Source organism: Bufo bufo, chromosome 5 (assembly GCF_905171765.1).
Source record: "Bufo bufo chromosome 5, aBufBuf1.1, whole genome shotgun sequence".
NCBI classification, from domain to species: Eukaryota; Metazoa; Chordata; class Amphibia; order Anura; family Bufonidae; genus Bufo; species Bufo bufo.
In genome coordinates, this window is record NC_053393.1 from 78,084,760 (window position 1) to 78,110,679 (window position 25,920).

General features: G+C 43.6%; 1 protein-coding gene across 4 annotated transcripts in view; it reads right to left on the reverse strand.

Moving 5' to 3' along the window:
* VPS13B (vacuolar protein sorting 13 homolog B) overlaps positions 1-25,920 on the reverse strand; it is a 1,020,896-nt gene that overhangs the window by 58,820 nt on the left and 936,156 nt on the right. For all 4 annotated transcript variants that reach the window (XM_040432419.1, XM_040432415.1, XM_040432418.1 and 1 more), the window contains exons 45-49: positions 24,584-24,847; positions 20,560-20,643; positions 20,244-20,419; positions 17,929-18,099; positions 13,921-14,122 (exon numbers count right to left, since the gene is read on the reverse strand). In XM_040432419.1, coding sequence (XP_040288353.1) covers positions 13,921-14,122; positions 17,929-18,099; positions 20,244-20,419; positions 20,560-20,643; positions 24,584-24,847 — 897 coding nt within the window. The remainder of the gene's footprint in view (positions 1-13,920; positions 14,123-17,928; positions 18,100-20,243; positions 20,420-20,559; positions 20,644-24,583; positions 24,848-25,920) is intronic.

The window sequence follows — 25,920 nt, forward strand, 5'->3', positions numbered from 1 at the left end:
CGGGCGCTATGCCTGCGGGTCCTTGAACTTTAGATCACCGCATCTTTATTACCTTACAATGAAGCTCCAGTAACAGGCAGAGCGGGTGGCGGCGTAACATCACTTACTCATGTGACGCGCCTGCTTCATTCATAAAGTAGGCGGGGCAGGCGCATCACATGTGTAAGTGACGTTACGCCGCCGCCCGCTCTGCCTGTTACTGGAGCTTCATTGTAAGGTAAAAGAAGATGCAGTGATTTAAAGTAAAAGTTACTGCTGGTTAAGGAATACTGCTGTGAGCGGCGGGGCCAGGGCTGTTATGGGGAGAGGGATCTGTGTATGGCACTGTTATGGAGGGGATCTGTGTATGGCACTGTTATGGGGAGGGGGATCTGTGGTGGATGGCACTGTTATGGGAAGGGGGATCTGTGGTGGATGGCACTGTTATGGGGAGGGGGATCTGTGGATGGCACTGTTATGGGGAGGGGGATCTGTGGATGGCACTGTTATGGAGGGGATCTGTGTATGGCACTGTTATGGGGAGGGGTATCTGTGGATGACAATGTTATGGGGAGGGGGATCTGTGGATGACACTGCTATGGGGGAGATCTGTAGATGACACATATAGCATAAGATGCTATATAGTGTAATCCATAGATCCCCCCATAGCATAGTCATCCACAGGTCCCCCTCCCCATAACATTGTCATCCACAGATCCCCCTCCCCATAACAGTGCCATCAACAGATCCCCCTCCCCATAACAGTGCCATCCATAGATCCCTCTCCCCATAACAGTGCCATCCACAGATCCCCCATAACAGTGTCATCCACAGATCCCCCCATAACAGCGCCATCCACAGATCCCCAATAACAGTGCCATCCACAGATCCCCCATAACAGTGCCATCCACAGATCCCCAATAACAGTGCCATCCACAGATCCCCTCCATAAGTGCCATCCACAGAACCCCAATAACAGTGCCATCCACAGAACCCCAATAACAGTGCCATCCACAGAACCCCTCCATAACAGTGCCATTCACAATTTGTTTTAATATGGCCTTTGAACATAATTTTTCAAGTAAAATCATATAAACCCCTTTTTTTTGTCATTTTGGTGTTTTTTCCTGATTAATCGATGAAATTATCGACAACTAATCGATTATTCTAATAATCGTTAGCTGTAGCCCTATAGATTATGGATCATTTTCATTTTATACATAATTCACAGGATAACGCCTTTAATGAAAATTTCTGCAGCTTTCTAATACACATTAAGGCAGATTTATTATTGAAAATGTGCAAGAATTTATTATATATTATCATTTATTAACAGTTTAGGCTACTTTCACACTAGCGTTTTGGCTTTCCGATTCTGAAATCCGTCATGGGCTCTCCAATGCGGTCCAAAATGGATTAGTTTTGCCCTAATGCATTCTGAATGGAAAAGGATCCGCTCAGAATGCATCAGTTTGCCTCCGTTCCGTCTCCATTCCGCTCAGCATGCAGCGTTTCTCTGTATGCAGCGTTTCTCTGTCCGCGATGTGGTGCGGAGCAAGACGCAATAGAAAACAGATCCGTCCCTTAGTGACTTTCAATGGTGTTCAAGACAGATCCATCATTGCTATAGAAGACATAATACAACCGGATCCGTTCATGACGGATGCATGCGGTTGTATTATTGTAACGGAAGCGTTTTTGCTGATCCATGATGGATCCGCAAAAAACGCTAATGTGAAAGTAGCCTAAGATACATCTTCTGCCTTATCTGACAAAAAGGAATGGCTTAGAGGAAAATAGGGCATGGCTTAAAGGCTATGTACACCTTTTTATTAATGCATTGCACTTATTTTGAGCTAAAATCATTTTTAAATTGGTCTTTATTAAAAATAGGACATCCTTTTTTCTGTACAGAGCTGAGATGTTCTAGTAGAAGCCTCTGGATTTTCTGTCTTTTCCATCATTTGGGGAGCAGATGGGCTCCTTATTTCTGCTCTCTGACCTCATAATCTCTCTTTATAGCTCAGGTCCCATCCTAGGCTACTTTTACACAAATCCGTCATGGATCTGAATAAAACGCTTCCGTTACCATAATACAACCGCATGCATCCGTCATAAACGGATCCGGTTGTATTATGTCTTCTATAGCCATGACAGATCTGTCATGAAGACCATTGAAAGTCAATGGGGGACGGATCCATTTTCTATTGTGTCAGAGAAAACGGATCCGTCCTCATTGACTTACATTATGTGTCAGGACGGATCCATCTTGCTCCGCACCACATCACGGACAGAAAAATGCTGCAGGCAGTGTTTTGGTGTCCGCCTCCAGAGCGGAATGGAGACTGATCGGAGGCAAATTGATGCATTCTGAGCGGATCCTTTACCATTCACAAGGCATTAGGGCAAAACTGATCCGTTTTGGACCGCTTGTGAGAGCCCACGACGGATCTCAGAAACGGAAGGCCAAAACGCGAGTGTGAAAGTAGCCTTACTGATAAGAATGTGGTATAAATAAGTGCTTATGACCTCTCAGTAGTTTAGAGATAAGGGTTATCAGATGACCTGCACAAAGTGAAAGTACCAGTCGCAACAGTTAGAAAAGTAATTAACCCTTTGTGACAGAACAGCTCAATATTTTTTTAATAAAGGCCAATTAAAAAAAAAATTTTTTGCCAAAAATGAGTAACATGCAATCATAAAATAAAAATAAAAAAATGCCTCAGAAATTGTACATAGGCTTTAAATGTGTGTTAAAAGATGCACCAGATTTATCCTCCAGTGTCACTGTGAGACATCTGGCGCAGTTTAAGATTGTTTATGTTTATTCTGTCTTACTTATAGACAATAAACGTGTTCCATTGTGTTTCGATACTTCGCCATCTTCAAAATTATTTCTATTAACATCCAGAGGAAGGGGGTAGAGTCCCATGTAGCAGCTACAGGGTTCCCTAGAACGAGGACATGCATGTCCGAGAAGTATTCAAATGGACCGAAAGGCTCAATTTGGAAACTGTACAGACATGTACAGTCAGGTCCATAAATATTGGGACATCAACACAATTCTAAAATTTTGGGCTCTATACACCACCACAATGGATTTGAAACGAACAAGATGTGCTGTAACTGCAGACTGTCAGCTTTAATTTGAGGGTATTTACATCCAAATCAGGTGAACTGTGTAGGAATTACAACAGTTTGCATATGTGCCTCCCACTTGTTAAGGAACCAAAAATAATGGGACAATTGGCTTCTCAGCTGTTCCATGGCCAGGTGTGTGTTATTTCCTCATTATCCTCATTACAATGAGCAGATAAAAGGTCCAGAGTTCATTTCAAGTGTGCTATTTGCATTTGGAATCTGTTGCTGTCAGCTCTCAAGATGAGATCCAAAGAGCTGTCACTATCAGTGAAGCAAGCCATCATTAGGCTGAAAAAACAAAACAAACCCATCAGAGAGATAGCAAAAACATTAGGCGTGGCCAAAACAACTGTTTGGAACATTCTTTAAAAGAAGGAACGCATCGGTGAGCTCAGCAACACCAAAAGACCCAGAAGACCATGGAAAAGAACTGTGGTGGATGACCGAAGAATTCTTTCCCTGATGAAGAAAACACCCTTCACAACAGTTGGCCAGATCAAGAACACTCTCCCGGAGGTAGGTGTATGTGTGTCAAAGTCATCAATCAAGAGAAGACTTCACCGGAGTGAATACAGAGGGTTCACCACAAGATGTAAACCATTGGTGAGTCTCAAAAACAGGAAGGCCAGATTAGAGTTTGCCAATTGACATCTAAAAAAGCCTTCACAGTTCTGGAACAACATCCTATGGACAGATGAGACCAAGATCAACTTGTACCAGAGTGATGGGAAGAGAAGAGTATGGAGAAGGAAAGGAACTGCTCATGATCCTAAGCATACCACCTCATCAGTGAAGCATGGTGGTGGTAGTGTCATGGCGTGGGCATGAATGGCTGCCAATGGAACTGGTTCTCTTGTATTTATTGATGATGTGACTGCTGACAAAAGCAGCAGGAAGAATTCTGAAGTGTTTCGGGCAATATTATCTGCTCATATTCAGCCAAATGCTTCAGAACTCATTGGACGGCGCTTCACAGTGCAGATGGACAATGACCCAAAGCATACTGCAAAAGCAACCAAAGAGTTTTTTAAGAGAAATAAGTGGAATGTTATGCAATGGCCAAGTCAATCACCGGACCTGAATCCGATTGAGCATGCATTTCACTTGCTGAAGACAAAACTGAATGGAAAATGCCCCAAGAACAAGCAGGAACTGAAGACAGTTGCAGTAGAGGCCTGGCAGAGCATCACCAGGGATGAAACCCAGCGTCTGGTGATGTCTATGCATTCCAGACTTCAGGCTGTAATTGACTGCAAAGGATTTGCAACCAAGTATTAAAAAGTGAAAGTTTGATTTATGATTATTATTCTGTCCCATTACTTTTGGTCCCTTAACAAGTGGGAGGCACATATGCAAACTGTTGTAATTCCTACACCGTTCACCTGATTTGGATGTAAATAACCTCAAATTAAAGCTGACAGTCTGCAGTTAAAGTACATCTTGTTCGTTTCATTTCAAATCCATTGTGGTGGTGTATAGAGCCAAAAATGTTAGAATTGTGTCGATGTCCCAATATTTATGGACCTGACTATGTCCATGGCCTGGGCACCACTACAGCACCAGCTTTGTGAGACCCTAGCCTGAAAATCTACCCTGATCATGTAGAAATGAACTAGGTGCATGACCTGGTAAGGATGGGTCTTACATTTTCGTTGTATCATGTCTAAGCTTGAGGAATAAAAGAAAAACAGACTCGTACTGGAGCAGCTTTAACAGAAGTGATATTAGAACATTTTGGATTCTGTAGAACTAAGGGGGTCATTTACGTTCAGAAATAAGCCTATATTAGGCGTATTTCTGGCGCAGAAATCTCAGACTTTCCAATGCTCACACCAGGTCTAAAAAGTGGGCTTGGGTGGCTCATTCATCACTTTCTACGCCTGTTTTAGGCATAGAAAATGGTCTAAATGTAAGACAGCTAGGAAGCTGACTTACATTTAGGCTCCATTCACATATCCGCAATTCCATTCCGCATTTTGAGGAACGGAATTGCGGACCCATACATTTCTATGGGGCCGCACGACGTGCGGCTCCGATCCAGAATTGCGGACCCGCACTTCCGAGTCCCCAATTCCGATCCTGAAATAAATAGAACATGTCCTATTCTTGTCCGCAATAGCGGACAAGAATAGTCATATTCTCTTAGTGCTGGCAATGTGCGTTCCGCAAAATGCGGAACACACATTGCCCCTGTACGTGTTTTGCGGATCCGCAAAACACACACGGATGTGTGAATGGACCCTTAGACTGGTGGTGAATGCACCAGAGTTGGGCCTCCTGCACACGACCGTATGGCTTTTTCAGTATTTTGCGGATCCGGAGAGAGAGTTACCATAGGGCTTTACAGGGAGCTCTGTCCGAACTAGAGAACCGTGTATGATGCTATGACAACCCCACCTGCCTTAATGACCCTTTGAATAGCTCTCCACAGTTTTATTTTTAACTATTGTTTCTTTCTAGTACCATTATTTTATATAAATAAAAGTTATGTTTTAAGTTTCCCACATCCATCTTGAAGTATAATGCAGTGAACTGGTGTGGACCTACCACCACAAAAGATTAGAGGTTGGTACAAAGTACAAGCCTTCAGATTACCCCACCTGCCTTAATGACCTATTGAACAGCTCTCCACAATTTTATTTTTTACTATTGTTTCTAGTACAATTATTTTATATCTATACAAGTTATCTTTTAAGTTTTTCACATCCTTTGTGAATTATAATCTGAAACCTTCAGACTAGCATTTCCTACTATGTTAGATCGGGGATCATCTGGTACCATAATCCCTTCATACACAATAACAGGTGAGGAGCATGACTGCTGACAAGTCATGGCTATTCGGAAGGCCATTCCCCATGTAAATATGAATATGGTTACAAGAGGTGTCTACATTTAGTGGAAAATCACACCGGACAATTATCGCTGCGACTGCTCAGGAAGGATCTGATGCATCTTCAATAGGTCCATACTAATTTCTGTATAATGGATGAACTTTCCTGTGGACGGCTGGAAATCCCTCAATAAGTAGACACTTGTTTTGAGTCTCTTAGCATGTGCACCCATGTATCCTTCACAATGTATCGATGCAAGAGGCTGGTACGGGTCACCGTTATCTCATCCCAAAGCATTTATGATCCAGAAGAATATGTTGATAATGAAAATTGTAATGGTAATGGAGGACGTCATTTCCAGCTGTAATTTCTTCCGTTTTCACAACAAAGAAAAGTGTATCATCCGAGCATTGTAAGCGATTATAATCAAAACTTCAGAGGAACAATCTCCTGCTGAGAACTAGGAGGAACAATCACCAGTCAAACCTAATAAGACCCTCTAAGTGAAGACATTCAGACCCCAGGAAGTGCAGCTGGTGCCGTATCGGACAACTCCAACCCAACCCCTAAAAAAAATAAAAATCCTAAAAAGTTGCATTCACTGTTGTGTGTCAATCACTTTGATCAGCTGAGTAATCGTCCTATATTACATCTGCTTAAAGCGGTGGTGTGCTTATAGAGTCAGAGACTTGCCATTGCCATTTAAGACCACTATAAAGCGGAGGCACGCCGGGCTGTGGTGAGAGGAGTTAGGAAAGCACAGGGACGTCACGTCGCACAGGGACACAATGTACCAAGCTCAGAACAAACAAAAACAGACCCCATGGTGCTCCAACTGGCTCCTGACACCGCCTCTCATCCAGTTTTCCAATTCCGCCCTGTTTAATATTTACCGCAAATGGTATTGTAAAAAAAAAAATTTCGTTGAGATCGACAATAAAAGGGCTGAATATATGAGATGTGTGACAACTGACTCTGCAAGAAATATCTGCAGAAATGTAATTTACGATGTGATATCTTACAGACGGCCGCCCCTGATGTCACCGCTTCAGTATTCATTAGAAATATTTGTGTCATAATGGAAACCATACAAGAGGAGATGAGCGCACATACTTCTGCATCCTCCAGTATCTGCCACATGTTACTCAGTGCATCTCCTGTCAACCTCGGCTGACAAGAGTCAAATTTACATGAACGACTATTAATCATATCCAGGGGTGGACCGGGAACTGAAAGTGACCCTGGAAAAAAAACTAAAAGTGGCACTATGTTGTAGTCGGGTCCAAATTGACAGAAGGCAAGAGAGAAGAAGTGTGGGGAGGGGGGGGGGGGGGGCAGCAATACCACAGTGCACCCCAACAAAACCAAATATCACAGTGCAGCATAAAATACTGCCCCAGCACAACCAGATACCACAGTGCAGCACAAAGTACTGCACCAGCAGAACCAAATATCACAGTGCAGCATAAAATACTGCCCCAGCAGAACCAGATGCCACAGTGCAGCACAAAATACTGCCCCAGCAGAACCAAATATCACAGTGCAGCACAAAGTACTGCCCCAGCAGAACCAAATATCACAGTGCAGCACAAAATTCACCAGATGCCACAGTGCAGCACAAAATACTGCCCCAGCAGAACCAAATAAAGCAGTGCAGCACTAAATACTGCCCCAGCAGAACCATATACCACAGTGCAGCAAAACGTACTGCCCCAGCAGAACCAAATATCACAGGGCAGAACAATATACTGCCCCAGCAGAACCAAATATCACAGGGCAGAACAATATACTGCTCCAGCAGAACCATATACCACAGTGCAGCACAAAGTACTGCCCCAGCACAACCAGATACCACAGTGCAGCACAAAAAAGTAAAGTGCCTTACATTTAAGCGGTGAACTCACACGTTTAGGACTGTCATCCTCCAATAAGTCAGTGCGACATATTGGAAGATGCTTTTAAAGGGAATATATTACCTGGGTACCTTCTGTTACTAACCAGATCCTAATAAATATTAATCATTTCCGTTTTTTATTCTATTTTCTGTACATTATTATGGGTGCAGCAAAGTTGCAGCTCTGCTCTGTGAATACAAGTTGATATTTGCTTTACAACTGCCACATGAACATAGGAAACTGTAGTCTGGAGATTACCTTTTTTTTTTTTATAGGGGGGGGGGGGGGGGGGGAGTGTTGTGGGCATGCTCTGTGACCTGTCACTATGCCTGGAGGGGGAGGAGGTGAATGGTATCAATCTAATATCAGGCTCAGAGTAAAAACTGTAAGGTTTCAGGGTCATCTTTAATAGATGTGCAACATAAGAACTTGATTTAAACAATATGTCACTTACTGTAATTACGGTATTTTAATATGTTATTAATATGTCAGTTATTCATATCTTCATAGAGTGAACATATTCTGATACAGAGTCTAATTTATCATTAGGGTTCGTAAGTTTTCCCAAAGTCAATTTTTGTAATTGTATGAGTGACACAAAAAATGTGTGACTTTTTTAAGTACGCCACTCTACCAATACTAGAGTTTAAATGGGGGTGTCTATATATGTAAATGACATTTACGCCAGATTTATCAATGCGATTTATCAAGTCACGAAAAATTGTGCAAACTCACTCTAGACAGAATGTGGCGTATTATCAAGGAAGGAAGAAAAGAAAGAGAGACGAAAGAAGAAAAGAAAGAAAGAAAGAGTTCCTAATTTTCATGTGTAAACATAATTAAATGATGAAATGACAGTCACCATCAGTCACCACTAGGGGCATCATACACAGATTCTGCATGTGCTTTATCCATATACCAGTATGCAGTGAGCTCCTCATCTGCCCTCAGTGGCAGCAGGAGGCACCCTGAAGTTTATCATTGAAATCTACGTCATTACATGGAATTTGGAGTTCTGTATGAGATAACCAGAGCTGCAGCTGCTTTAAAATGTATGAAGAAAGTTGGTGATGAAAAACAAAGTTTCACTTTAAGTAACTATATTGATTGAGAGAAAACAGGACTCAGGTAATGAAGTGCCTGCAGGGCTTACATTTGGTAATATGAACTGGCGCACATCTATAATTGATTTTATGCCACATTAATAGAGCATAAAAGTTGCACATTGTAGCACATGCCATATTTGCGGTGTGATTTGTGACTTTTCACTTTGAAAAATGATGAGAGAAGTGAATGGGACTTAGCAGGAGGAGGTATGGCCTCCCACAGCCCATCACATTTAGGCCTCCTATCCTGCAGTCCGCAAGCCACAGATCCGCACAACACGGATACCGGTCGTGTGCATCCCACACTTTGCTCTCTCCCGGTTATAGAAATGCCTATTCTTGTCCTGAAAATGGACAAGAATAGGACATGTTCTATAATTTACAGAATGGCTGCATGTATGCGGACAGCACACAGACCACACCCATGCCCTATAGAAATAAATGGGTCCGCGTCCGCCCTTGGTGGGCGAGGGAGAGCAGGAGATTATGAATAACCAGGACTCTTCTCAGGCAGCCATGACTCTTTTCCAGGCCCGGTCAGCAATGATTATGATGCTGGTTCCTGGTGACCACTTACTTTTAGCTCATGAATGACATATTGCTGCCCTCAGGGAGGTCACCATGCAGTTAATGACAGGTTCTCTTTAAAGTTTAGGATTAATCATGGGACATCTGACTGCCATGGGGCAGAATGCTTATGTGCTATCCGCATATACGCTGAGTTCTTGTATTTCTATAAGCTATGCTCGGTGATGTCAGGACTTCAGCACTCATTAGAAGCTCCTCCATAAGCATAACATACCCCCTACTGCAAATTACAATTATATTATGTCAGGGATTCCTTATAATCACATTTGGCCTCAAATCATGTACCTGGACACAGTTATAGAATTACAATACGTAATCATAATTACATTTGTATTATCTCATACATCAACCTTGTCTCTCTTACACAAATGCAAGGAATAAAAATGATCATTTATGGAGTTCAGCAAGGAGGACTAAATTAATTGTATTTTTTGTTAAAGAGCATCTGTCAGCATCATCAACCCTATTAAACCAATCATACAGCCTGGCAGGGTTGATCATGCTAATAAATGAGTACCCTTATGATTCTCTGTGGCCTCATTACTGAGAAAATGGCATTTTTATTTATAAACTGGAGCACAGAGGGGCTGGCCAGAGCCCTTAGAGCACCAGTTTGTCGTAGCCCCTTCAGCCCCTCCCCCACCCCCTGGATTGACAGGGCTAGTCTTCTAGTTGCACTTCATTAGTCCCCTTTAAAGAGTATTTTGAATGGAGTGGTGGTCACACATATGTACTGCCGCTCCATCCTTATGAGGACAGCCAAGTACAGCGACACAGAGAGTGAATGGACCTGCAGGTCACAAGCACGGCCTCTACTCCATTCAAGCTCCTCTTTAAAGGGGACTATTATAAGACTAGCCCTGTCAATCCAGGGGATTGTGGGGAGGGACTGAAGCTGACAGGAGCATAACAAACTTTTGCTCCAAGGGCTCTTGCCAGCCCCTCGGTGCTAAAGAGAGTCAACTATTTGCATCACTGATAAGAAGATGTGAATTATAAAATGGTCTTTAAGGCTGGCTCAGTGGGTATAAATGTCCATTTCCTGTATTACGTGCTCACAGTCCAAGTGTCCCGACCCTTGGTAAGGTCGTGACTCTGTGTCTGCACGTGCGGTTGCCGTTGGCAACATGGTTTGCATGTGAGGCATTTTTCCTTGGTTGTGGTGTTTCCCCATTTTGCTTTACACAGGGTTAATGATTAGTGGTGTGGTGGGTGTGACCTCTGGCCTCCTTATATGTTGGTGTGTTGGAGCCTGAGGTCAGAGTTTGCTTGTCAGTCTGTGTAGGAGCTTTGCTCCCTGGCTGAATGTTCCTGTCTGTGTGAGCCATCCTTATTTATTATATTGTTTCCTTTGCTCTGTCTGTGTGTCCCCTCCGGTGTTTTTCTGTTATCCCTCCTTCACCTGGTGTATGTTGTTTTGGTGAGGTCCTTGTTTGCAGGTTTGTGTTGTGGTGTGGTGTGCCTGCTCCGAAAGGGGCTTGCTTTCCCGGAGGGATTTAAGCAAAAGCAAGACTGTGGGCTTCCCAGCCTGGAGCCGTCCTTCCATCTCGGCTGCGGCAGGTAAGTGTGGATAGCATTTGTTATGTTGCTGTGTTACTTACCTGCCATACTGTTTCACCCATAGTCTTGTACCCGGTCAGCTACTGGGCCACTGGAGACGCCTGTCATCCTTGTTGTGGATGTACAGGTATTTTCTGCCCTGTCACCATCTGTAGGGCAATGCAGGGATTCCTAGACCTCTAGGCACGTGGGTATGAGTCCTCTTACCTTTGAAGGGGGCTCATACAGCTAGGAGACTAGGGCCTGTTGAGGGAAGCTTTAGGAGGTGACCAGCTTTTCCCTGCATTGTGGCCCGTTAGCTTAGGGCATTGCACGATGGGGGGTTCCCCCACTCCCCGTCGTGACACCAAGGCTACAAAAAGAAACAAGAAGCAATCTGAGCAGTCTGCTGACCAGGACCTCACCCCTGACCTGTAATGGTCATGACATCAAGACATCACTTGCAGGACTGAAGGGTTACCAGACAGAGATAATTGTCGACCTTTCACAATCCACTCTTTCAGTAGCTGCTGAGCAGTTACCCCATACAAATGTCTGCTCCTAATTACAAGCCCCTCTAGACCTGTTTTCCTTTGAGGATTGATTGGTAAACCCGGCATTTTTAATGGACCACTAAGTGACTGCTTTGTTGTCCTATTTTTCAGCTCACCGGCAGATTTAAATGTCCCAAAGGGAATTTTTTTTTGCAGAGAAAAATTCTATTGCAGCTGCTTGTAATACCGCCATCCCAGAACTTTGAGCCGTAAACTACAGTATAAAGCTACTAATACAAGTGAGGACTGTCGACTGAATGCTCCTTTGGTTGACAGCTACGTCTCCTGATTTCCAAGAGAACAAAAGAATCGGACACGGGGAACTACAGCATGCCCAACCCTTCTCTTCCCCTCTGCCATTAGTGGAGAGTCAGAAAGCCTCCATACACATCAGATGGTCGGTCAGTCCTGCTGAAATGGGCAAGTTTGGCTGACATACAGTATATCTAAAGTGTACAGCAAGCTGTGGTCTGAATACGGTTACATAAGTGTATTGTATAATATTGGGATGCCATCCGGCCCGTCATCCTACAGTTTGTATACTAAGAGGCTCTAACCCTAAAATATACGCCACTTCTTTGCAGCAGAATCAGAAACTTTTTCCCCGCTCATGCCAGGTTTAAAAAAGTAGGCTTGGTGTGGGTGGGGAAGGTGATGGGCCGGTAGGAAGCTGTGTTACATTTAGAATCGGCGGTGGATGCACCGAAGTTATGGAAAGGCTGATGCCTATTCATAACTTCGGTGGATCCACCGCCAGATATAGGCCTTAACGCCGGTCTTAATGAATGTGCCCCAAAACATCTACAGCCACTAGAACGTGAGATATGTTACACCGTACAGACATTTACAGCATTATGTTGCTCTAGGAAGATGCTACCAGTGTTGCCAGTCCTGAATAAAGAAGTTTTTTTTTGGAGGATATGGTGTCAGTCCTGGATATAAAATATGTTACTTCTGAAGCATCTGTGCCGCTTTTTTCAACAATATTTGGGCTCCTGTGCACAACACAGACCTAACAGGGCTAGAGTAATAACTGCAATGGGCGGACTACAGGACCTAGAAAGATCATCAACATTAGGGTTATTCACTTCAGAAAAAAGACCACTAAGGGGCGATCTAATTACTATGTATAAATATATCAGGGGTCAGTACAGAGATCTATCCCATCATCTATTTATCCCCAGGACTGTGACTGTGACGAGGGGACATCCTCTGCGTCTGGAGGAAAGAAGGTTTGTACACAAACATAGAAGAGGATTCTTTACGGTAAGAGCAGTGAGACTATGGAACTCTCTGCCTGAGGAGGTGGTGATGGTGAGTACAATAAAGGAATTCAAGAGGGGCCTGGATGTATTTCTGGAGTGTAATAATATTACAGGCTATAGCTACTAGAGAGGGGTCGTTGATCCAGGGAGTTATTCTGATTGCCTGATTGGAGTTGGGAAGGAATTTTCCCCCCTAGAATTAAGTTTTTTTTGCCTTCCTCTGGATCAACTTGCAGGATAACAGGCTGAACTGGATGGACAGATGTCTTGTTTCAGCCTTATAAACTATGTTACTATGTAACTAGGTTACTATGTTACTATGATGTCAGTCTCATCTCTTGCAATATATTTACTATGTGGTTGAATTTAATGCCAAGCTTGGTATAGTTTAGTCGAGGTAGTGTAACGCACATAGAGTCACAGCCCTGGATGCACGTACAAAATTCCTTGCATGTCTTATAGTGAAACAGCTATTCAAAGTATATAGCAAATTATAATGGTAGCAGGACGCGTTTCTGAACTGTCCTAAACCTTTTTTTCAACTGAATATAGAGTTGAAAAAGGTTTAAGGCAGGGCCAAGACGCGTCCTGCTACCACTATAGTGTGCTCAATGCCATGAATAAAAGAATTACAGTAAGATGTTTTACTACAAGAGGTGAGCGCTGGGAATTTTGTATATGCATCAAAGCAATACCATATAGTCTACCTTCACAGGCTCTTGTACAGTGCGCCAGTCTTGGTAAATGTTTGCTATTGTCTTTCACTGGGATTACTGAACAAGAACACCTGATGTGTGCAAGAAAATAAAGAAAATATGTCCCCAATCTGAAAAATCTTGAAAGATTTTTTTAATGTTTTTGAAATAATTTGTTGAATGGCATTAGATGATACCTACCGTATGAGAATGGCTAATCCCACTAAATACCTTACTTACATCAGTCAGGAGGGAGGAAGGCTAGAGAGACTCACACACAGGACTCTTCTAAGCACTGGAAAGTTCAAGTGTCGTCCTTGAAGTTACCTTGAAGTTTGGAGGGACGATGGTCTTTCCAGCCGGAATTTGAAGAACGATGTCCTCGCCCTCGAATAGCCAAAGGTCCCATCGGGATTGGTTGATAAGGAGAGCCCATGGGAGCAGCTCAATCAGCAGGGTCTTCAGGTGAGGCTTCCAGGGAGACAGCTTGACCCGCATAGGACTATCCCACTGAGTCAAGTGTTCCCCGCTGTATAAAATAATAAAATAGTTACAACAACCTCTAAAAACTGATTCACACACTGGAAACTGAAACAGGTCATAGGCATATAAACAGCTAGGATAATGCGATATACACATTTGTGCAGATGGACCGTACATCTACTGAGCTGAAAAAACATCAATTGAAATTTTTATCATACAGGCATGACATTTATAGCCCGTTGAAAGCAACCGTAAGGTTGTTGTTAAATAACAGAAAACAGGTTTGTAAAAATGCACACATATTTTAGTTTCTGGCTGGATGTTTGCAGCCATATTGCCCACAGAGAGCCTGCCGCTATATTGCCCCCACAGAGCTGGCCGCTAAATTGCCCCACAGATCCTACTGCCATATTGCCCCCTGAGAACATGCTGCCATATTGCCCCAGAGAACTTGCTTCCATATTGCCCCAGAGAACATGCTGCCATATTGCCCCAGAGAGCCTACTGCCAACAGTTGTATTTACCTTCTTCAACAATACTGCTCCATGCGGGCACAAAAAGAAAATGGTGCCCGGCAATGATCTGTGCTCACCAATCACGTTGAAAGGATGCGTCGACGTGATTGCTGATTGTAAATATACACAGTGGCTCTAATCACACCGGGGGGCGGCAAAAAACAAGGCCGCGGTTATTTGACACGTGTACTAGAAGATGCTCTACATGGACCAAAGTATAGGGACATAAACAGATGTGTTCAAAATAATAGCGCTGTGTTTAAAAAGTGAATAGAGCTCAAAATCCTTCTAATAGCTTTTATGCATTGGGAACACTACACATTCTATTCCAGATCAAAACATGAAGAAAAATATATCAAATTTGTGTTGTTCCTCTAAAAAAATTGAAGAAAAGTGATTAGACTGTTCAAAAAAAATAGCAGTGTCTGTATTCTTCTTTACAAACTCAAGCATTCACTATATAAACTGAAAAATGTTTGAAGATTTTGCATTTCTTTGAATCACTAATATTTAGTTGTATAACCACTGTTTCTGAGAACTACTGTACATCTGTGTTGCATGGAGTCAACCAACTTCTGGCCCCTGTGAACAGGTATTCCAGCCCAGGATGATTGGACTACATTCCACAGTTCTTCTCTATTTCTTGGTTTTGCCTCAGAAACTGCATTTTTGATGTCACCCACAAGTTTTCTATTGGATTAAGATCCGGGGATTGGGATGGCCGCTCCATAATGTCAATCTTTTTGGTCTGGAACGTTTCCTGGAATGTTGCGCGTTTACTGGTGTGTTTGGGGTCGTTGTCTTGTTGGAACACCCATTTCAAGGGCATTTCCTCTTCAGCATAAGGCAGCATATTCTTCAAGTATTCTGATGTATTCAAACTGATCCCTGATCCCTGGTATGCGATAAATAGGCCCAACACCTTAGTATGATTCAGTGTTTGGGGGTCGTCTGACAAACTGTCTCCGGCCACTAGACCCAAAAAGAACAATCTTACTTTCATCAGTCCACAACATGTCTCTTTAGGCCGTCAATGTGCTCTTTGGCAAATTGTAACCTCTTCAGCACATGTCTTTTTTTCATCAGGTGGACTTTGCGGGGGCTTCTTGCAGATAGCTTGGCTTCACATAGGCCTCTTCTAACTGTAACAGTCCTCACAGGTAACTTTAGACCTTCTGTGATCTTCCTGGAGCTGATTGTTGGCCGAGTCCTTGCCATTCTGGCTATTCTTCTATCCATTCGAATAGTAGTTTTTTGCTTTCTTCCACGTCTTTCAGGTTTTGGTTGCAATTTTAAAGCATTTGCGATCATTTTATCTGAGCAGCCTATCATTTTCTGCACTTCCTTATATGTTTTCCCCTCTCCAATCAACTTTTTAATCAAGGTACGCTGTTCTTCTGAACAATGTCTGGAACGACCCATTTTACTCAGAATTTCAGAGAGAAATGCACTGTAACCAGCATGTACAACGTTTTCTGCCTTTCTTCCTTAAATAAGGGCAATAATTGCCACCTGTTTTTCAAAGAATGAATGACCTCACTCATTGAACTCCACACTGCTATTATTTTGAACATGCCCCTTTCAATTAGTGATTCAATTACAGAGAATAAGCAGCATGCATGTCATGACTGTTGGGTCTGTTGGATTTCTATTACTCTACTACACCTGCTAGTAATTTTTTTGCCATGTAGAAATATCATTTCTACCAAAAACAGTGATTGATCAGGTTAGTGATGTCTGACTGCTATTATTTTTAACACAACTGTACATATTGCACCTACAGGAGAGTTTTATGACTTCCCATTCTAAAACCATAGGTATTAATATGGAGTTGCCCCCATACCCCCTCCCCCGCATGTAAAACAGCCTCCACTCTTCTGGGAAGGCTTTCGACAAGATTTTGGAGGGTGTCTGTGGAAATTTGTGCCCATTTACCCAGAAGGACATTTGTGAGGTCAAACACTGATGTTGGATAAGAGGTTCCGGCTTGCAATCTCCATTCTAGTCCAATTGAGTTGAGGTCATGTGGCGATTCCCGAAGCAATGGTGCATGAATGAGAACACAGGGTCAGGTGAGATTACATGGTCCCTGCGCCTGGCTCTATCAATCAATGCTGGGAGGGTGAGGCTGGGCACTAGAAGAAGAGGACTTCTGGTGTGATGAGGCAATGGTAATGTCCTCATTGCACCAAACAGTTTGTTGCATATTAGAAAAAAAAATTGAATAACTCAGGAACGGAGCCTCAGGTAAGGCTACTTTCACACCTGCGGCCAAATGTTCCGGTTGGCCGGGCAACAGGCTGATTCTTGGCATATTTGCTGGGTAGCGGACGGATCTCTGCCGGACCCCATTATAGTGAACGGCAGGGTTGGCAACCGTCCAGAAATTCCTGGACAGTCTGTAAAAATAGGGAACTTTACAGTGTCTGTAATTAGATGTGTCCGTAATTTTATTTTTTAGGCTGGTGGTGTAATTATCAGCATTTTAGAGTTCACAGTAAAGGCTGGTAATGTGTTCACTATTAGTATCTGACCTACAGACATCTATTACTTATATAATATATATTAAATATAGTTTTGTATAGTTTTCCATTTGTCCATACAAAATGTTGGCTGTCCGTAATTTTGGGATAAATTGTCCAGAAAAAAAATAACAACATTTTGGTTGGCAACACTGGTCAATGGGGTCTGGCGGGCAGGCAGCAGTATCCGGCATTGGCAGATCCAGAGAGGACAGACGAAGATGTGAAACTAGATTCACAGCTGCATCAAAGACACTGCTGTAAGGTGAAGGTCTACAGCTAAGACATCCATCATCCAGACTACTCCTAGACCAGTTTTATGAGTCAAGACTAGACCTGATAGTGGACAATTACACTCACAAGTGCTAAATTGCAGCCACCCAACCTGCCTCCATAATTCTTACTGGTGCCAGAAACTGCAGTTTGAATTTGCTGCTATTGAATGTATGTGAAGTTATACTTTGCACTGCAAAAAAGACTGTTATACGTTCACTTCCGAATTCATTCTTTAAACGACATTTCCAATGCACTGATCCCCAGGGAGCAATGGCCTGAGGGAATACTCTGCGACACAACACTTCATCAGGACCACTACCACTCCCATCCTCTGCACAGATGCTCAGGGTCTCGCTGCAGATTAATACTGGTGTAACTGAAAAGACAGTCCACCAGTCCGTTATTTATTGTCTTGTTTTTTTGTATTTCAGTTAATCTTTTTTTTTAATGAAAATATTTCAGTAACCACAGACTTCTAAGGACTCCTCTCATACCCACATATTCATGAGGGGGGGAACAAGATGAAAAGAGAGACCCACCTGTCTGTATCTTTTTTATTATATGGCCACACAGGCTGAGAAGAACAATCCTCTCCATAAAAGTCGGAAATGATTTGACCGGCAGAGAATTCGCTTTGTGCTTTCATGGCTATTTGTTTGATCAGAGCTGTTGAGATGGGAACAGCACATTCTGATGGGTCATCTTCTTCCCTGGAAACAGAAGAACACACAACCACTATCAGATAAGGAAGTCGTTTACTCTGACCTGCTTGTAGAAGGTCCGGAAATGTCAAATTCTAAAGGGAACAAGTTCTAGCAAAATTACAGCTGATATATTGCCTACGCAGTGTACAGCTAAGAACCACAATGCAAGGCGGTAGATCATGTCCTACTTAAATAGCTATTCCACTCAAAGTTGTATAGATGGCTGCAGTCACTTACAGGGTTGTCTCATAAAGAAAACCCCTATTTATATGCCCTACTAAAGTATATGTCCTCCGCTTGAGATCCCCTCCATGAGACAGGTCCTGCTCTGGTGGACCAGGCCCCTCCAGACATTACACAGTCAGCCTCAGCGATCACCAGCATTTATTAAGGCCTCATGCACACGAACGTTGTTTGTTTTCGTGTCTGCTCCGTTTTTTTTTGGGGATAGGATGCAGACCCAATCATTTCAATGGGTCTGCAAAAAATGCGGACAGCACACCGTGTGCTGTCCGCATCAGTATGTCCGTTCCGTAGCCCCGTAAAAAAAAATGGAATATGTTCTATTCTTGTCCGTTTTAGGCATTGTTACAATGGATCCGCAAAAAAAAAAAAACGGATGGCATACGGATGGCATTTGTTTTTTTTGTGAATCCGCAGTTTGCAGACCGCAAAACACATACGGTCGTGTGCATGTAGCCTAAAAAGGATATTTTTGCAGCAACCTCTTTAGAAATGTAAGTCACTGCAAGTCACCAAATACAAACTTCTCTTTTAATGATGGGTGGATGGATGAAAAATACGGACAACTGCTATAAGTACTCACAACGCGCACAGCTGCCAGGTCGTTGGCTGCTCTCAAGGGTGTAGCGGAAAGGCAACCAGGGCTTGATGAACACTATCTTGATAAAATTGTAAGTGGGTTATAATATGGGTGGCTGCTCCAGATTATCTAAGATTTGAAGCACAGTGCTGTTTTTCATGCCAAAACTTCCAGAAAGCTACTTTATGCAATGATCACCGGTACAAATGTGTTCAGGACCCACAGAGAAGGTGACATGAGCATACCTGTGCAGGACCTGAAGTCAGAGGGAAGAGCCGGAAGGCTCCACAGAGGAGGAGAATGTGAGATGTTGTAGGACATTGTATGGGGGTCTGTATTTAGGGATTCTGGGTATGTAAAACTGGGGGACCACCCAGGGTCTAAGGCCTACTTAACCTACCACTGCAGAAGTTCTGTCACTTAGGACAGCCGCTAATGCGGCACACTTACAAACCACGGATACGTGTGCTGGACTAGGAGGCTCCAGTATCAGCAGCTTTCGACACTCGGCCTTGTGTGTGGCCCTTTATATGGTTTATAGGCAAACACCTATAAGGCTTTGTTCACAATGGCTTCTGCTTATATTATATGATGGATCCAAACGGCAAGCAAGGGACCCTATTCACTTGTAATAAGGTCCAACGGTTTTCCATTGAAGTTTCCGTTGCTTTGATGCCAACAAGATCACTGAATGCTTTGCTCTTTTGCTAAAAGAGACGGCATGTCTGACGGAGGATTACAATGACAATGTGAACAGAGCCCAGGAATACATCTTGACAATACATGATGCAGTTACTATGACATATATGCACATTCATATTCTAGATGTTAAAGCTCACACTAGCATCTTGCATGCTCTACTTTACAAGGGCCCTTAAAGGGGTTCTGTTGGCTAAAGATATTGATAAATAGGGCATCGATATCAGATTGTGGGGGTCTGACACTGGGCACCCCCCATCGATCCGCTGTTTTGGCCAGCCATGGTGCTGGAAACTATACAGTGTACGGAGTGGAGGCAGAAGACGCTGTACACCGTGTTGTTTCCGACGTCAGTGTACTACAGCTCACTTAGGTTGCAGTACGTGAGCATGTCCACTACAGAGAGGTCTGCTTCCAGCTCCATACACCTTATAGGTTCCGCAACAGCTGACTGGTAAGGGTGCCGAGTGTCAGACCCCCACAATCTGATATTGATGACAGGTCCTGAGAATAGGTTATCGATATCTGTAGTCGGAAAAACCACATTTGAGCACGCACCATATTTTTCTACCATCTAAGTATGAGGGTATGTTGCTCAAAAAGTTGTGGGGACATTTTTCCTTTTTACCTGGCTTGGAATGTCAAGTGATGGGTTATGTCAGGCTCCATGTTCTGTAGTGGCTTCTCCAGTCCCTTTCCAGGAATTATTTGCGTTTCCCTTAAACCAAGGCTTCTTTTCTCTAAATGTATAATAATGGGATCTGGAAGATGGCTCCGCATGATAAAGAGAGGGCTGAAGACAATCTGGAAAGACAAAGAACAGAATGACATTCACTTCTGCACTTTCCAGCTGCCTGATATTGTACACTTGCTTCCAAGGTCACTGCAACCTCCACTCCATCCACCATATGTGAGGTCACGCTGCCGCTGTACTCATTACTCACCATTCGCTGCTGCGCCTGAGAACTGGGCTCTAAAGTTAGAAGCGTGCACCACACGTAGATGATGGGTCCCTTTGAAGATGGCACCTGCAAGCAGTGAGAGGATATTAATGACCAATCTTCTTCTATGTCCTGCTTTTAATCTCATCATATTCTACAACGCACAAATGAAAGGAAAAGTCATCATAAAATGACCTATTGTTTAAAGTAAGTTTTTATTTTAAACATATTTTTTAAAGTCTCTTAATTTTCCATGTTATAATTTTCCATCTATAGTTAAAAAAAAAAACAACAACTAATATCCTACAAGTTTAACACTGGCCACTAGGCCTAATAATAGGCCTTGGTCTGTACATATCGTTATTCAGCAGTCATCTCATTATCATCACATGCAGGACTGGAATGACAGATATCACCTATATATAGATAACTCAGGATCCAACATTCACAATAGGTGATATCACAGCTTATTGTCCTGACCTCTGCACAGGTCACAGAGCATTCCTAGAAAGCTCTCCCAGAGAAGTCAATGGGGTCTCTTTCTGTCCATTGTGTCTATGGCCCATGGTGGCTGCTGTGAAGCATCTTTAAATACTGTAAAGAACAGCTCAAGCAAGATGGCTGAACCCATAATCAGAGAAGAACAGCCAGGGGTCCGCTGTGTAGCACAAGACAGACCACTGCCTGTTCACCCGGCTGTCAGCGAGGTGGGGCCCCTACAAACAGAATGTTATGGGGGATCCAAGCAATGGGCCATTAACATTCAGTGATGGGAAATGCCCCTTAGGCTCCATTCACACGTCCGTTGAATGGGTCCGGAAGAGATGTGAAGAGCACACTATGTGCTGTCCGCATTTCCGGAGCGCCCCCCCCCCCCCCCCCCCCCCCCCCCGATCTTCCGGTCTTCAGCTCCCCAAGAAAATAGAGCATGTCCTATTCTTGTCCAAGAATAGGCATTTCTAGGGGGTGACGGCCGGGTGTATTGCGGATCCGCAATGCACTACAGATGTGTGAATGGACCCTTAGTTTAGGATTCAAATATTGGGAAGTATGTTGTTTCAGGCTCAGAACTGCAAAACCCTTTTCACACGACAGAGCAGAGGTGGAGAAATACAGAATAAGCATATTTATTTTAAAGAATTGCTATACTTTTCAATGCATTTCCAATAATCCACATTGGAATCTGGCAAATGGCAGCTTGGGTTGATGGTGGATTGAAGAAATGCGACGGTATATACATGCACAGCCACTGCTTTTCTTTATCTACCTTTTAGTAGTGCATTGTGTTAATTCATGGTGACATTCCCAATGTATACAATTCCGAAAAAAAATCGAACGCCATCCACGGCTGCCAATAAATGCAGACAGATGTAGAGACCCTCGCCCGCCGTTCGCGGACCTCACTGACTCCGTGACGTGCAGCATGCATCCACAGAATGTAGCAATAAGGGTGGAATTCATTTTGTCAAGATATTTTTTATATATTTTTTTTCTTTTTGGAAAGACAGGAAATCCATGTCTAACATATCAACAGTAAAGTGAACAGATGTAAAATATCTACATCACAGTCAAAGGACCAGGGCTTTGCCAACTTCTAAACAGGCCAGGAACATAGGGTGTGTAAATGAGAACATAACACAAATTGCAAACTGCTTCTCGGTAGCGTGTTTTGTAATGTGATCGAGACATATCCCTACCAGAGCCCGCGGTGATCTAATCCCTCTGTGCGTCGATCCCGCTCCTTACTTTCTGATCACATTAGACATTTGGAAGACTTTGAACTGTTCAGAGATCTCACAGTATACACATAACGCACACACAGCCGTGCCCACAGGCAGTGTACATTTACCCGAGACACAGGTCAAATACAAGACCCTGGGCACCATCATAGACTGGGGTACCGGGCTGTACACGTCAGGGGTTCCAGTATTTGGCAGAACTCTTTTTGGACCACACAAATGCACATGGAGATGGGAATACGTACATAAAAACATGCAAAACCCGAGGTCTTTTGGTCATTTGATTAGTGAAGTGCAGACCAGAGCTGCTCAACACCTCCATACGTCTAATCACTTGGGACAGGAGCAGTTTCAAGGATCAATTACGCTGCAACTCTTGCTGAGACCACTGCCCTTTAAAATGTGAACAAAGCTAATAAGGAAAGAAGGCCCCTCACCTGGATGAGGGCTGATAGTAAAGGACCTTTCACTGGTCCTGACACAACAATACTAGTACCTGGCAGTGTAGGGCATAAACAGCAGATGTCTTTCCCCATTTTTTTTTTCAGATCGGCTGCTCCATTTGGGCGATGTGCCCCCCGTTCTCTTTTGCCGCCCTGTATGCTAATTAATAGCATCGGTACAGGGAGGAGGAGACGAACATGTTTCTCGGGGGCGTCTCCTTCTCCCCGGCTGTGAGATGTCCAATCGCAGCGGAGAGCGTCACAGCCAGGGAGACAGTGAGGTGTTTTTTCTCAATGGCTGTGACGTGCTCCTCTGAGACTGGGCAGCACACAGCCGGGGAGAAGAAGACGCGCCCTGAGAAACCCGGCTGTCTTCCCCCCCCTGTACCAGAACGGAGGGCACAGCGCCCCAATGGAGCATCCGAGCGCACGGACATCTGCTGATCATGCGCTACACTGCCAGGTACTAATATTGTTATGTCAGAACCAGTGAAAGGTCCTCTTTAATACTGCCATATTACATATCCCACAGATCCAAAACAGTAATGCCCTAAGTGTCCATGGACATGATGTTTTCTGGTATCCAAAAAGAGTGTATTGTATTACTCAGTATTCAGTAAATGAGAGCGATATGTGATGATGTTGTGCTGTTCACTCAGCTCGTAAGAAAGAAATTACAATTTAAAGCGTACCTGTCACTTCAGGTAACTCTTCAAAATGAGGAATAACACAATATCTGGCCTTTATACGACTTTGCATTCTGCATTTATCACAGGCTTTCTCTCTAACCATCGGGTGTCCCTGAGCTGGTGGGTGAAGACTAGCTGCTATGACATCTCCCATACACAGCACACATAGAAGAAGAGAACCTGCTCTCCTAATTCTCTGTAGCTCACCCTCAGAAGCAACAGCATTAAGGCCATTATAAAGCATTAATGAGCAGTGTAGCTGTGAACCCAGCACTTGGGAAACAGAAAACTCCTCAGAGCCAGCAGCAGTGTCACCAGTGTCTATGCCTCTGTCTCCCTCCAGCAGCTCACTCCTCCTTCCCACAGACTATTGACAGAATGTAACCTGACTCCTCAATAAGCTGATAATACTTCTCATGTCTTTAGATGTATTTTATCAGTGAATTCAGACTAAATGATCAGCAGGAGGTGGGGGGTCAGCAGGAGTGGCTTGTTAGTGAAGACATTTTACAAAGGATTATTTATATTTTTTTCTTGTGCTATTGATTTATGCAATGTTAGTTAGAACAAAGGGGGTCATTTATCAAACTGGTGTAAAGTAGTCCTGACTTATTTACTCATAGCAACCAATCAGATTCCACCTTTCATTTTATAAATGACCCCCAAAGTGTCTATTTAAAGGCAGGTTCGAAGGCTAAACACCATTCATTATCCCATTTTTAGCTTCTGAAAGTGGTGTTCTGAGGCGCATCAGGATACTTTAAAATAATTATTATGTAACTTTGTAATGTATTTCTTTTACCTTTATTGCTCCTATCTCCATTCTGGGCTGTGGTCACATGACCGTGTCCATGCAGTTATTTGATATTTCCTGTTAGGTTATATCCATGGGCGTGTCAAAGCTGCAACAGGGGAAGTGGTAGGGGAGGGTCTATGTAACAATCTAGGTGGGAGGAGCTAGTAACCTTTTGCTTACCGCAGAACGACTATATACGTCGTGGTGATAAGCTCTTTTCTGTAACCCAAAGTTTAAAAGCAGTGGGTTACATTACGATCTGCTGGCATATCCTAGTAATATGCCCCCAATGTCCAAATTGGGAATACCCCTTTAAGTTGTCATCTACATGTTAGAGACATATGGCATCATACAGCATACCTGAATGATAAAGCTATTTTCTGTGGTATCAGAAGTCAGGGAGACATCTTGGGACCATTCCTGGTCTCCTTTCGCCCTTACACAAAGCTCTGTAAGCTCACTGTTTTCAAGGATGTAAGACGGCCGCGTTTGCTTGGCTTCCAGGCAGTCTACATGTTCTCGCACCACAGCACCGCCATCATGTCCCATATAGTGCTGTACAACCTTGAGATCAATGCTTTCTGGCAGATAGCTACAGAGGATTTGCCTTCCACAGATGGTTACCTACAGGAGGAATGCAGAAAAGTAGTGTCAATCCACTGCCATTATCCAAGGTATTCCAAGGAATAAATACAAAGGCCAAGATCAGTGATGGTCAGTTCGCGGTGTTCGCCAGCAAACACATGCGGGCTGCCATCTTTAGTAAGGTAGTCTCACCCGTCCGGCGATGCACTGGTAAGCCCTTACCTGTGCCTGTGCCGGTCTGAAATCAAATGCAGTCACTGGGAGCAGGCAGTTCCGAGAACAGCCGCCGGGGGCCTTCATCAGGCTGTTCTCGGAACTGCCTGCTCCCGGTGACTGCATTTGATTTCAGACCAGCTCCCGGCACAGGCACAGTTAAGGGCTTACCTGTGCATCGCCGGACAGGTGAGTCTACCTTACTAAAGATGGCAGCCCGCATGTGTTCGCTGGCGAACACTGCGAACTGACCATCACTGGCCAAGATACCAGCTCACATTTGTAGGTCTCTGCTCCCGTGTTGCACAGTTATTCATAATGAGCACTTTTATCTTTGGCTCGGTTCACATGTCCGCACTCATTAGACAGTGTCAGACTATGTAGGAGCACACCTCATTGACATGGGGAACGGTAGCTACCATTTGTCAAACTAGTCATATAATTCCAGAAGGAATAAAAGAGGAACGGCACAATGCAGAGTTCTAAGAAAAGGTGCTGCAAAATGGTTCTTTCATGGGGAACACAAGTATTTACTAAAACATACATGTCAGGAGTGAAGACCAATGACATGAAAAACATTCTCAATGGTCACCAAAAGAATGAATCCCACAGCACTTGCCACTTGTATGAAGTCCCAGACGCCAACAGATTTCTTCTTTTGGTGGACTTGTCTATTTGGATTGTCTTTGACCACTGAGCACGACCAGCGTGTAGTGAGACAGGCCGGGGGGTCTCCGCTCTTCTAGGGACGCCGTGAGTAGTGCAGACCTCTATTTTGTATGTGGAACTTGTGTGTAATCTCAATGGTATTGGCAAGTACTAAATGTGAAGATGTCTTGCACTGTTCTCACATGGTTTCTTAGCCACGAAAGGCACTGACAAAGTAAGGCTGAGTTTGT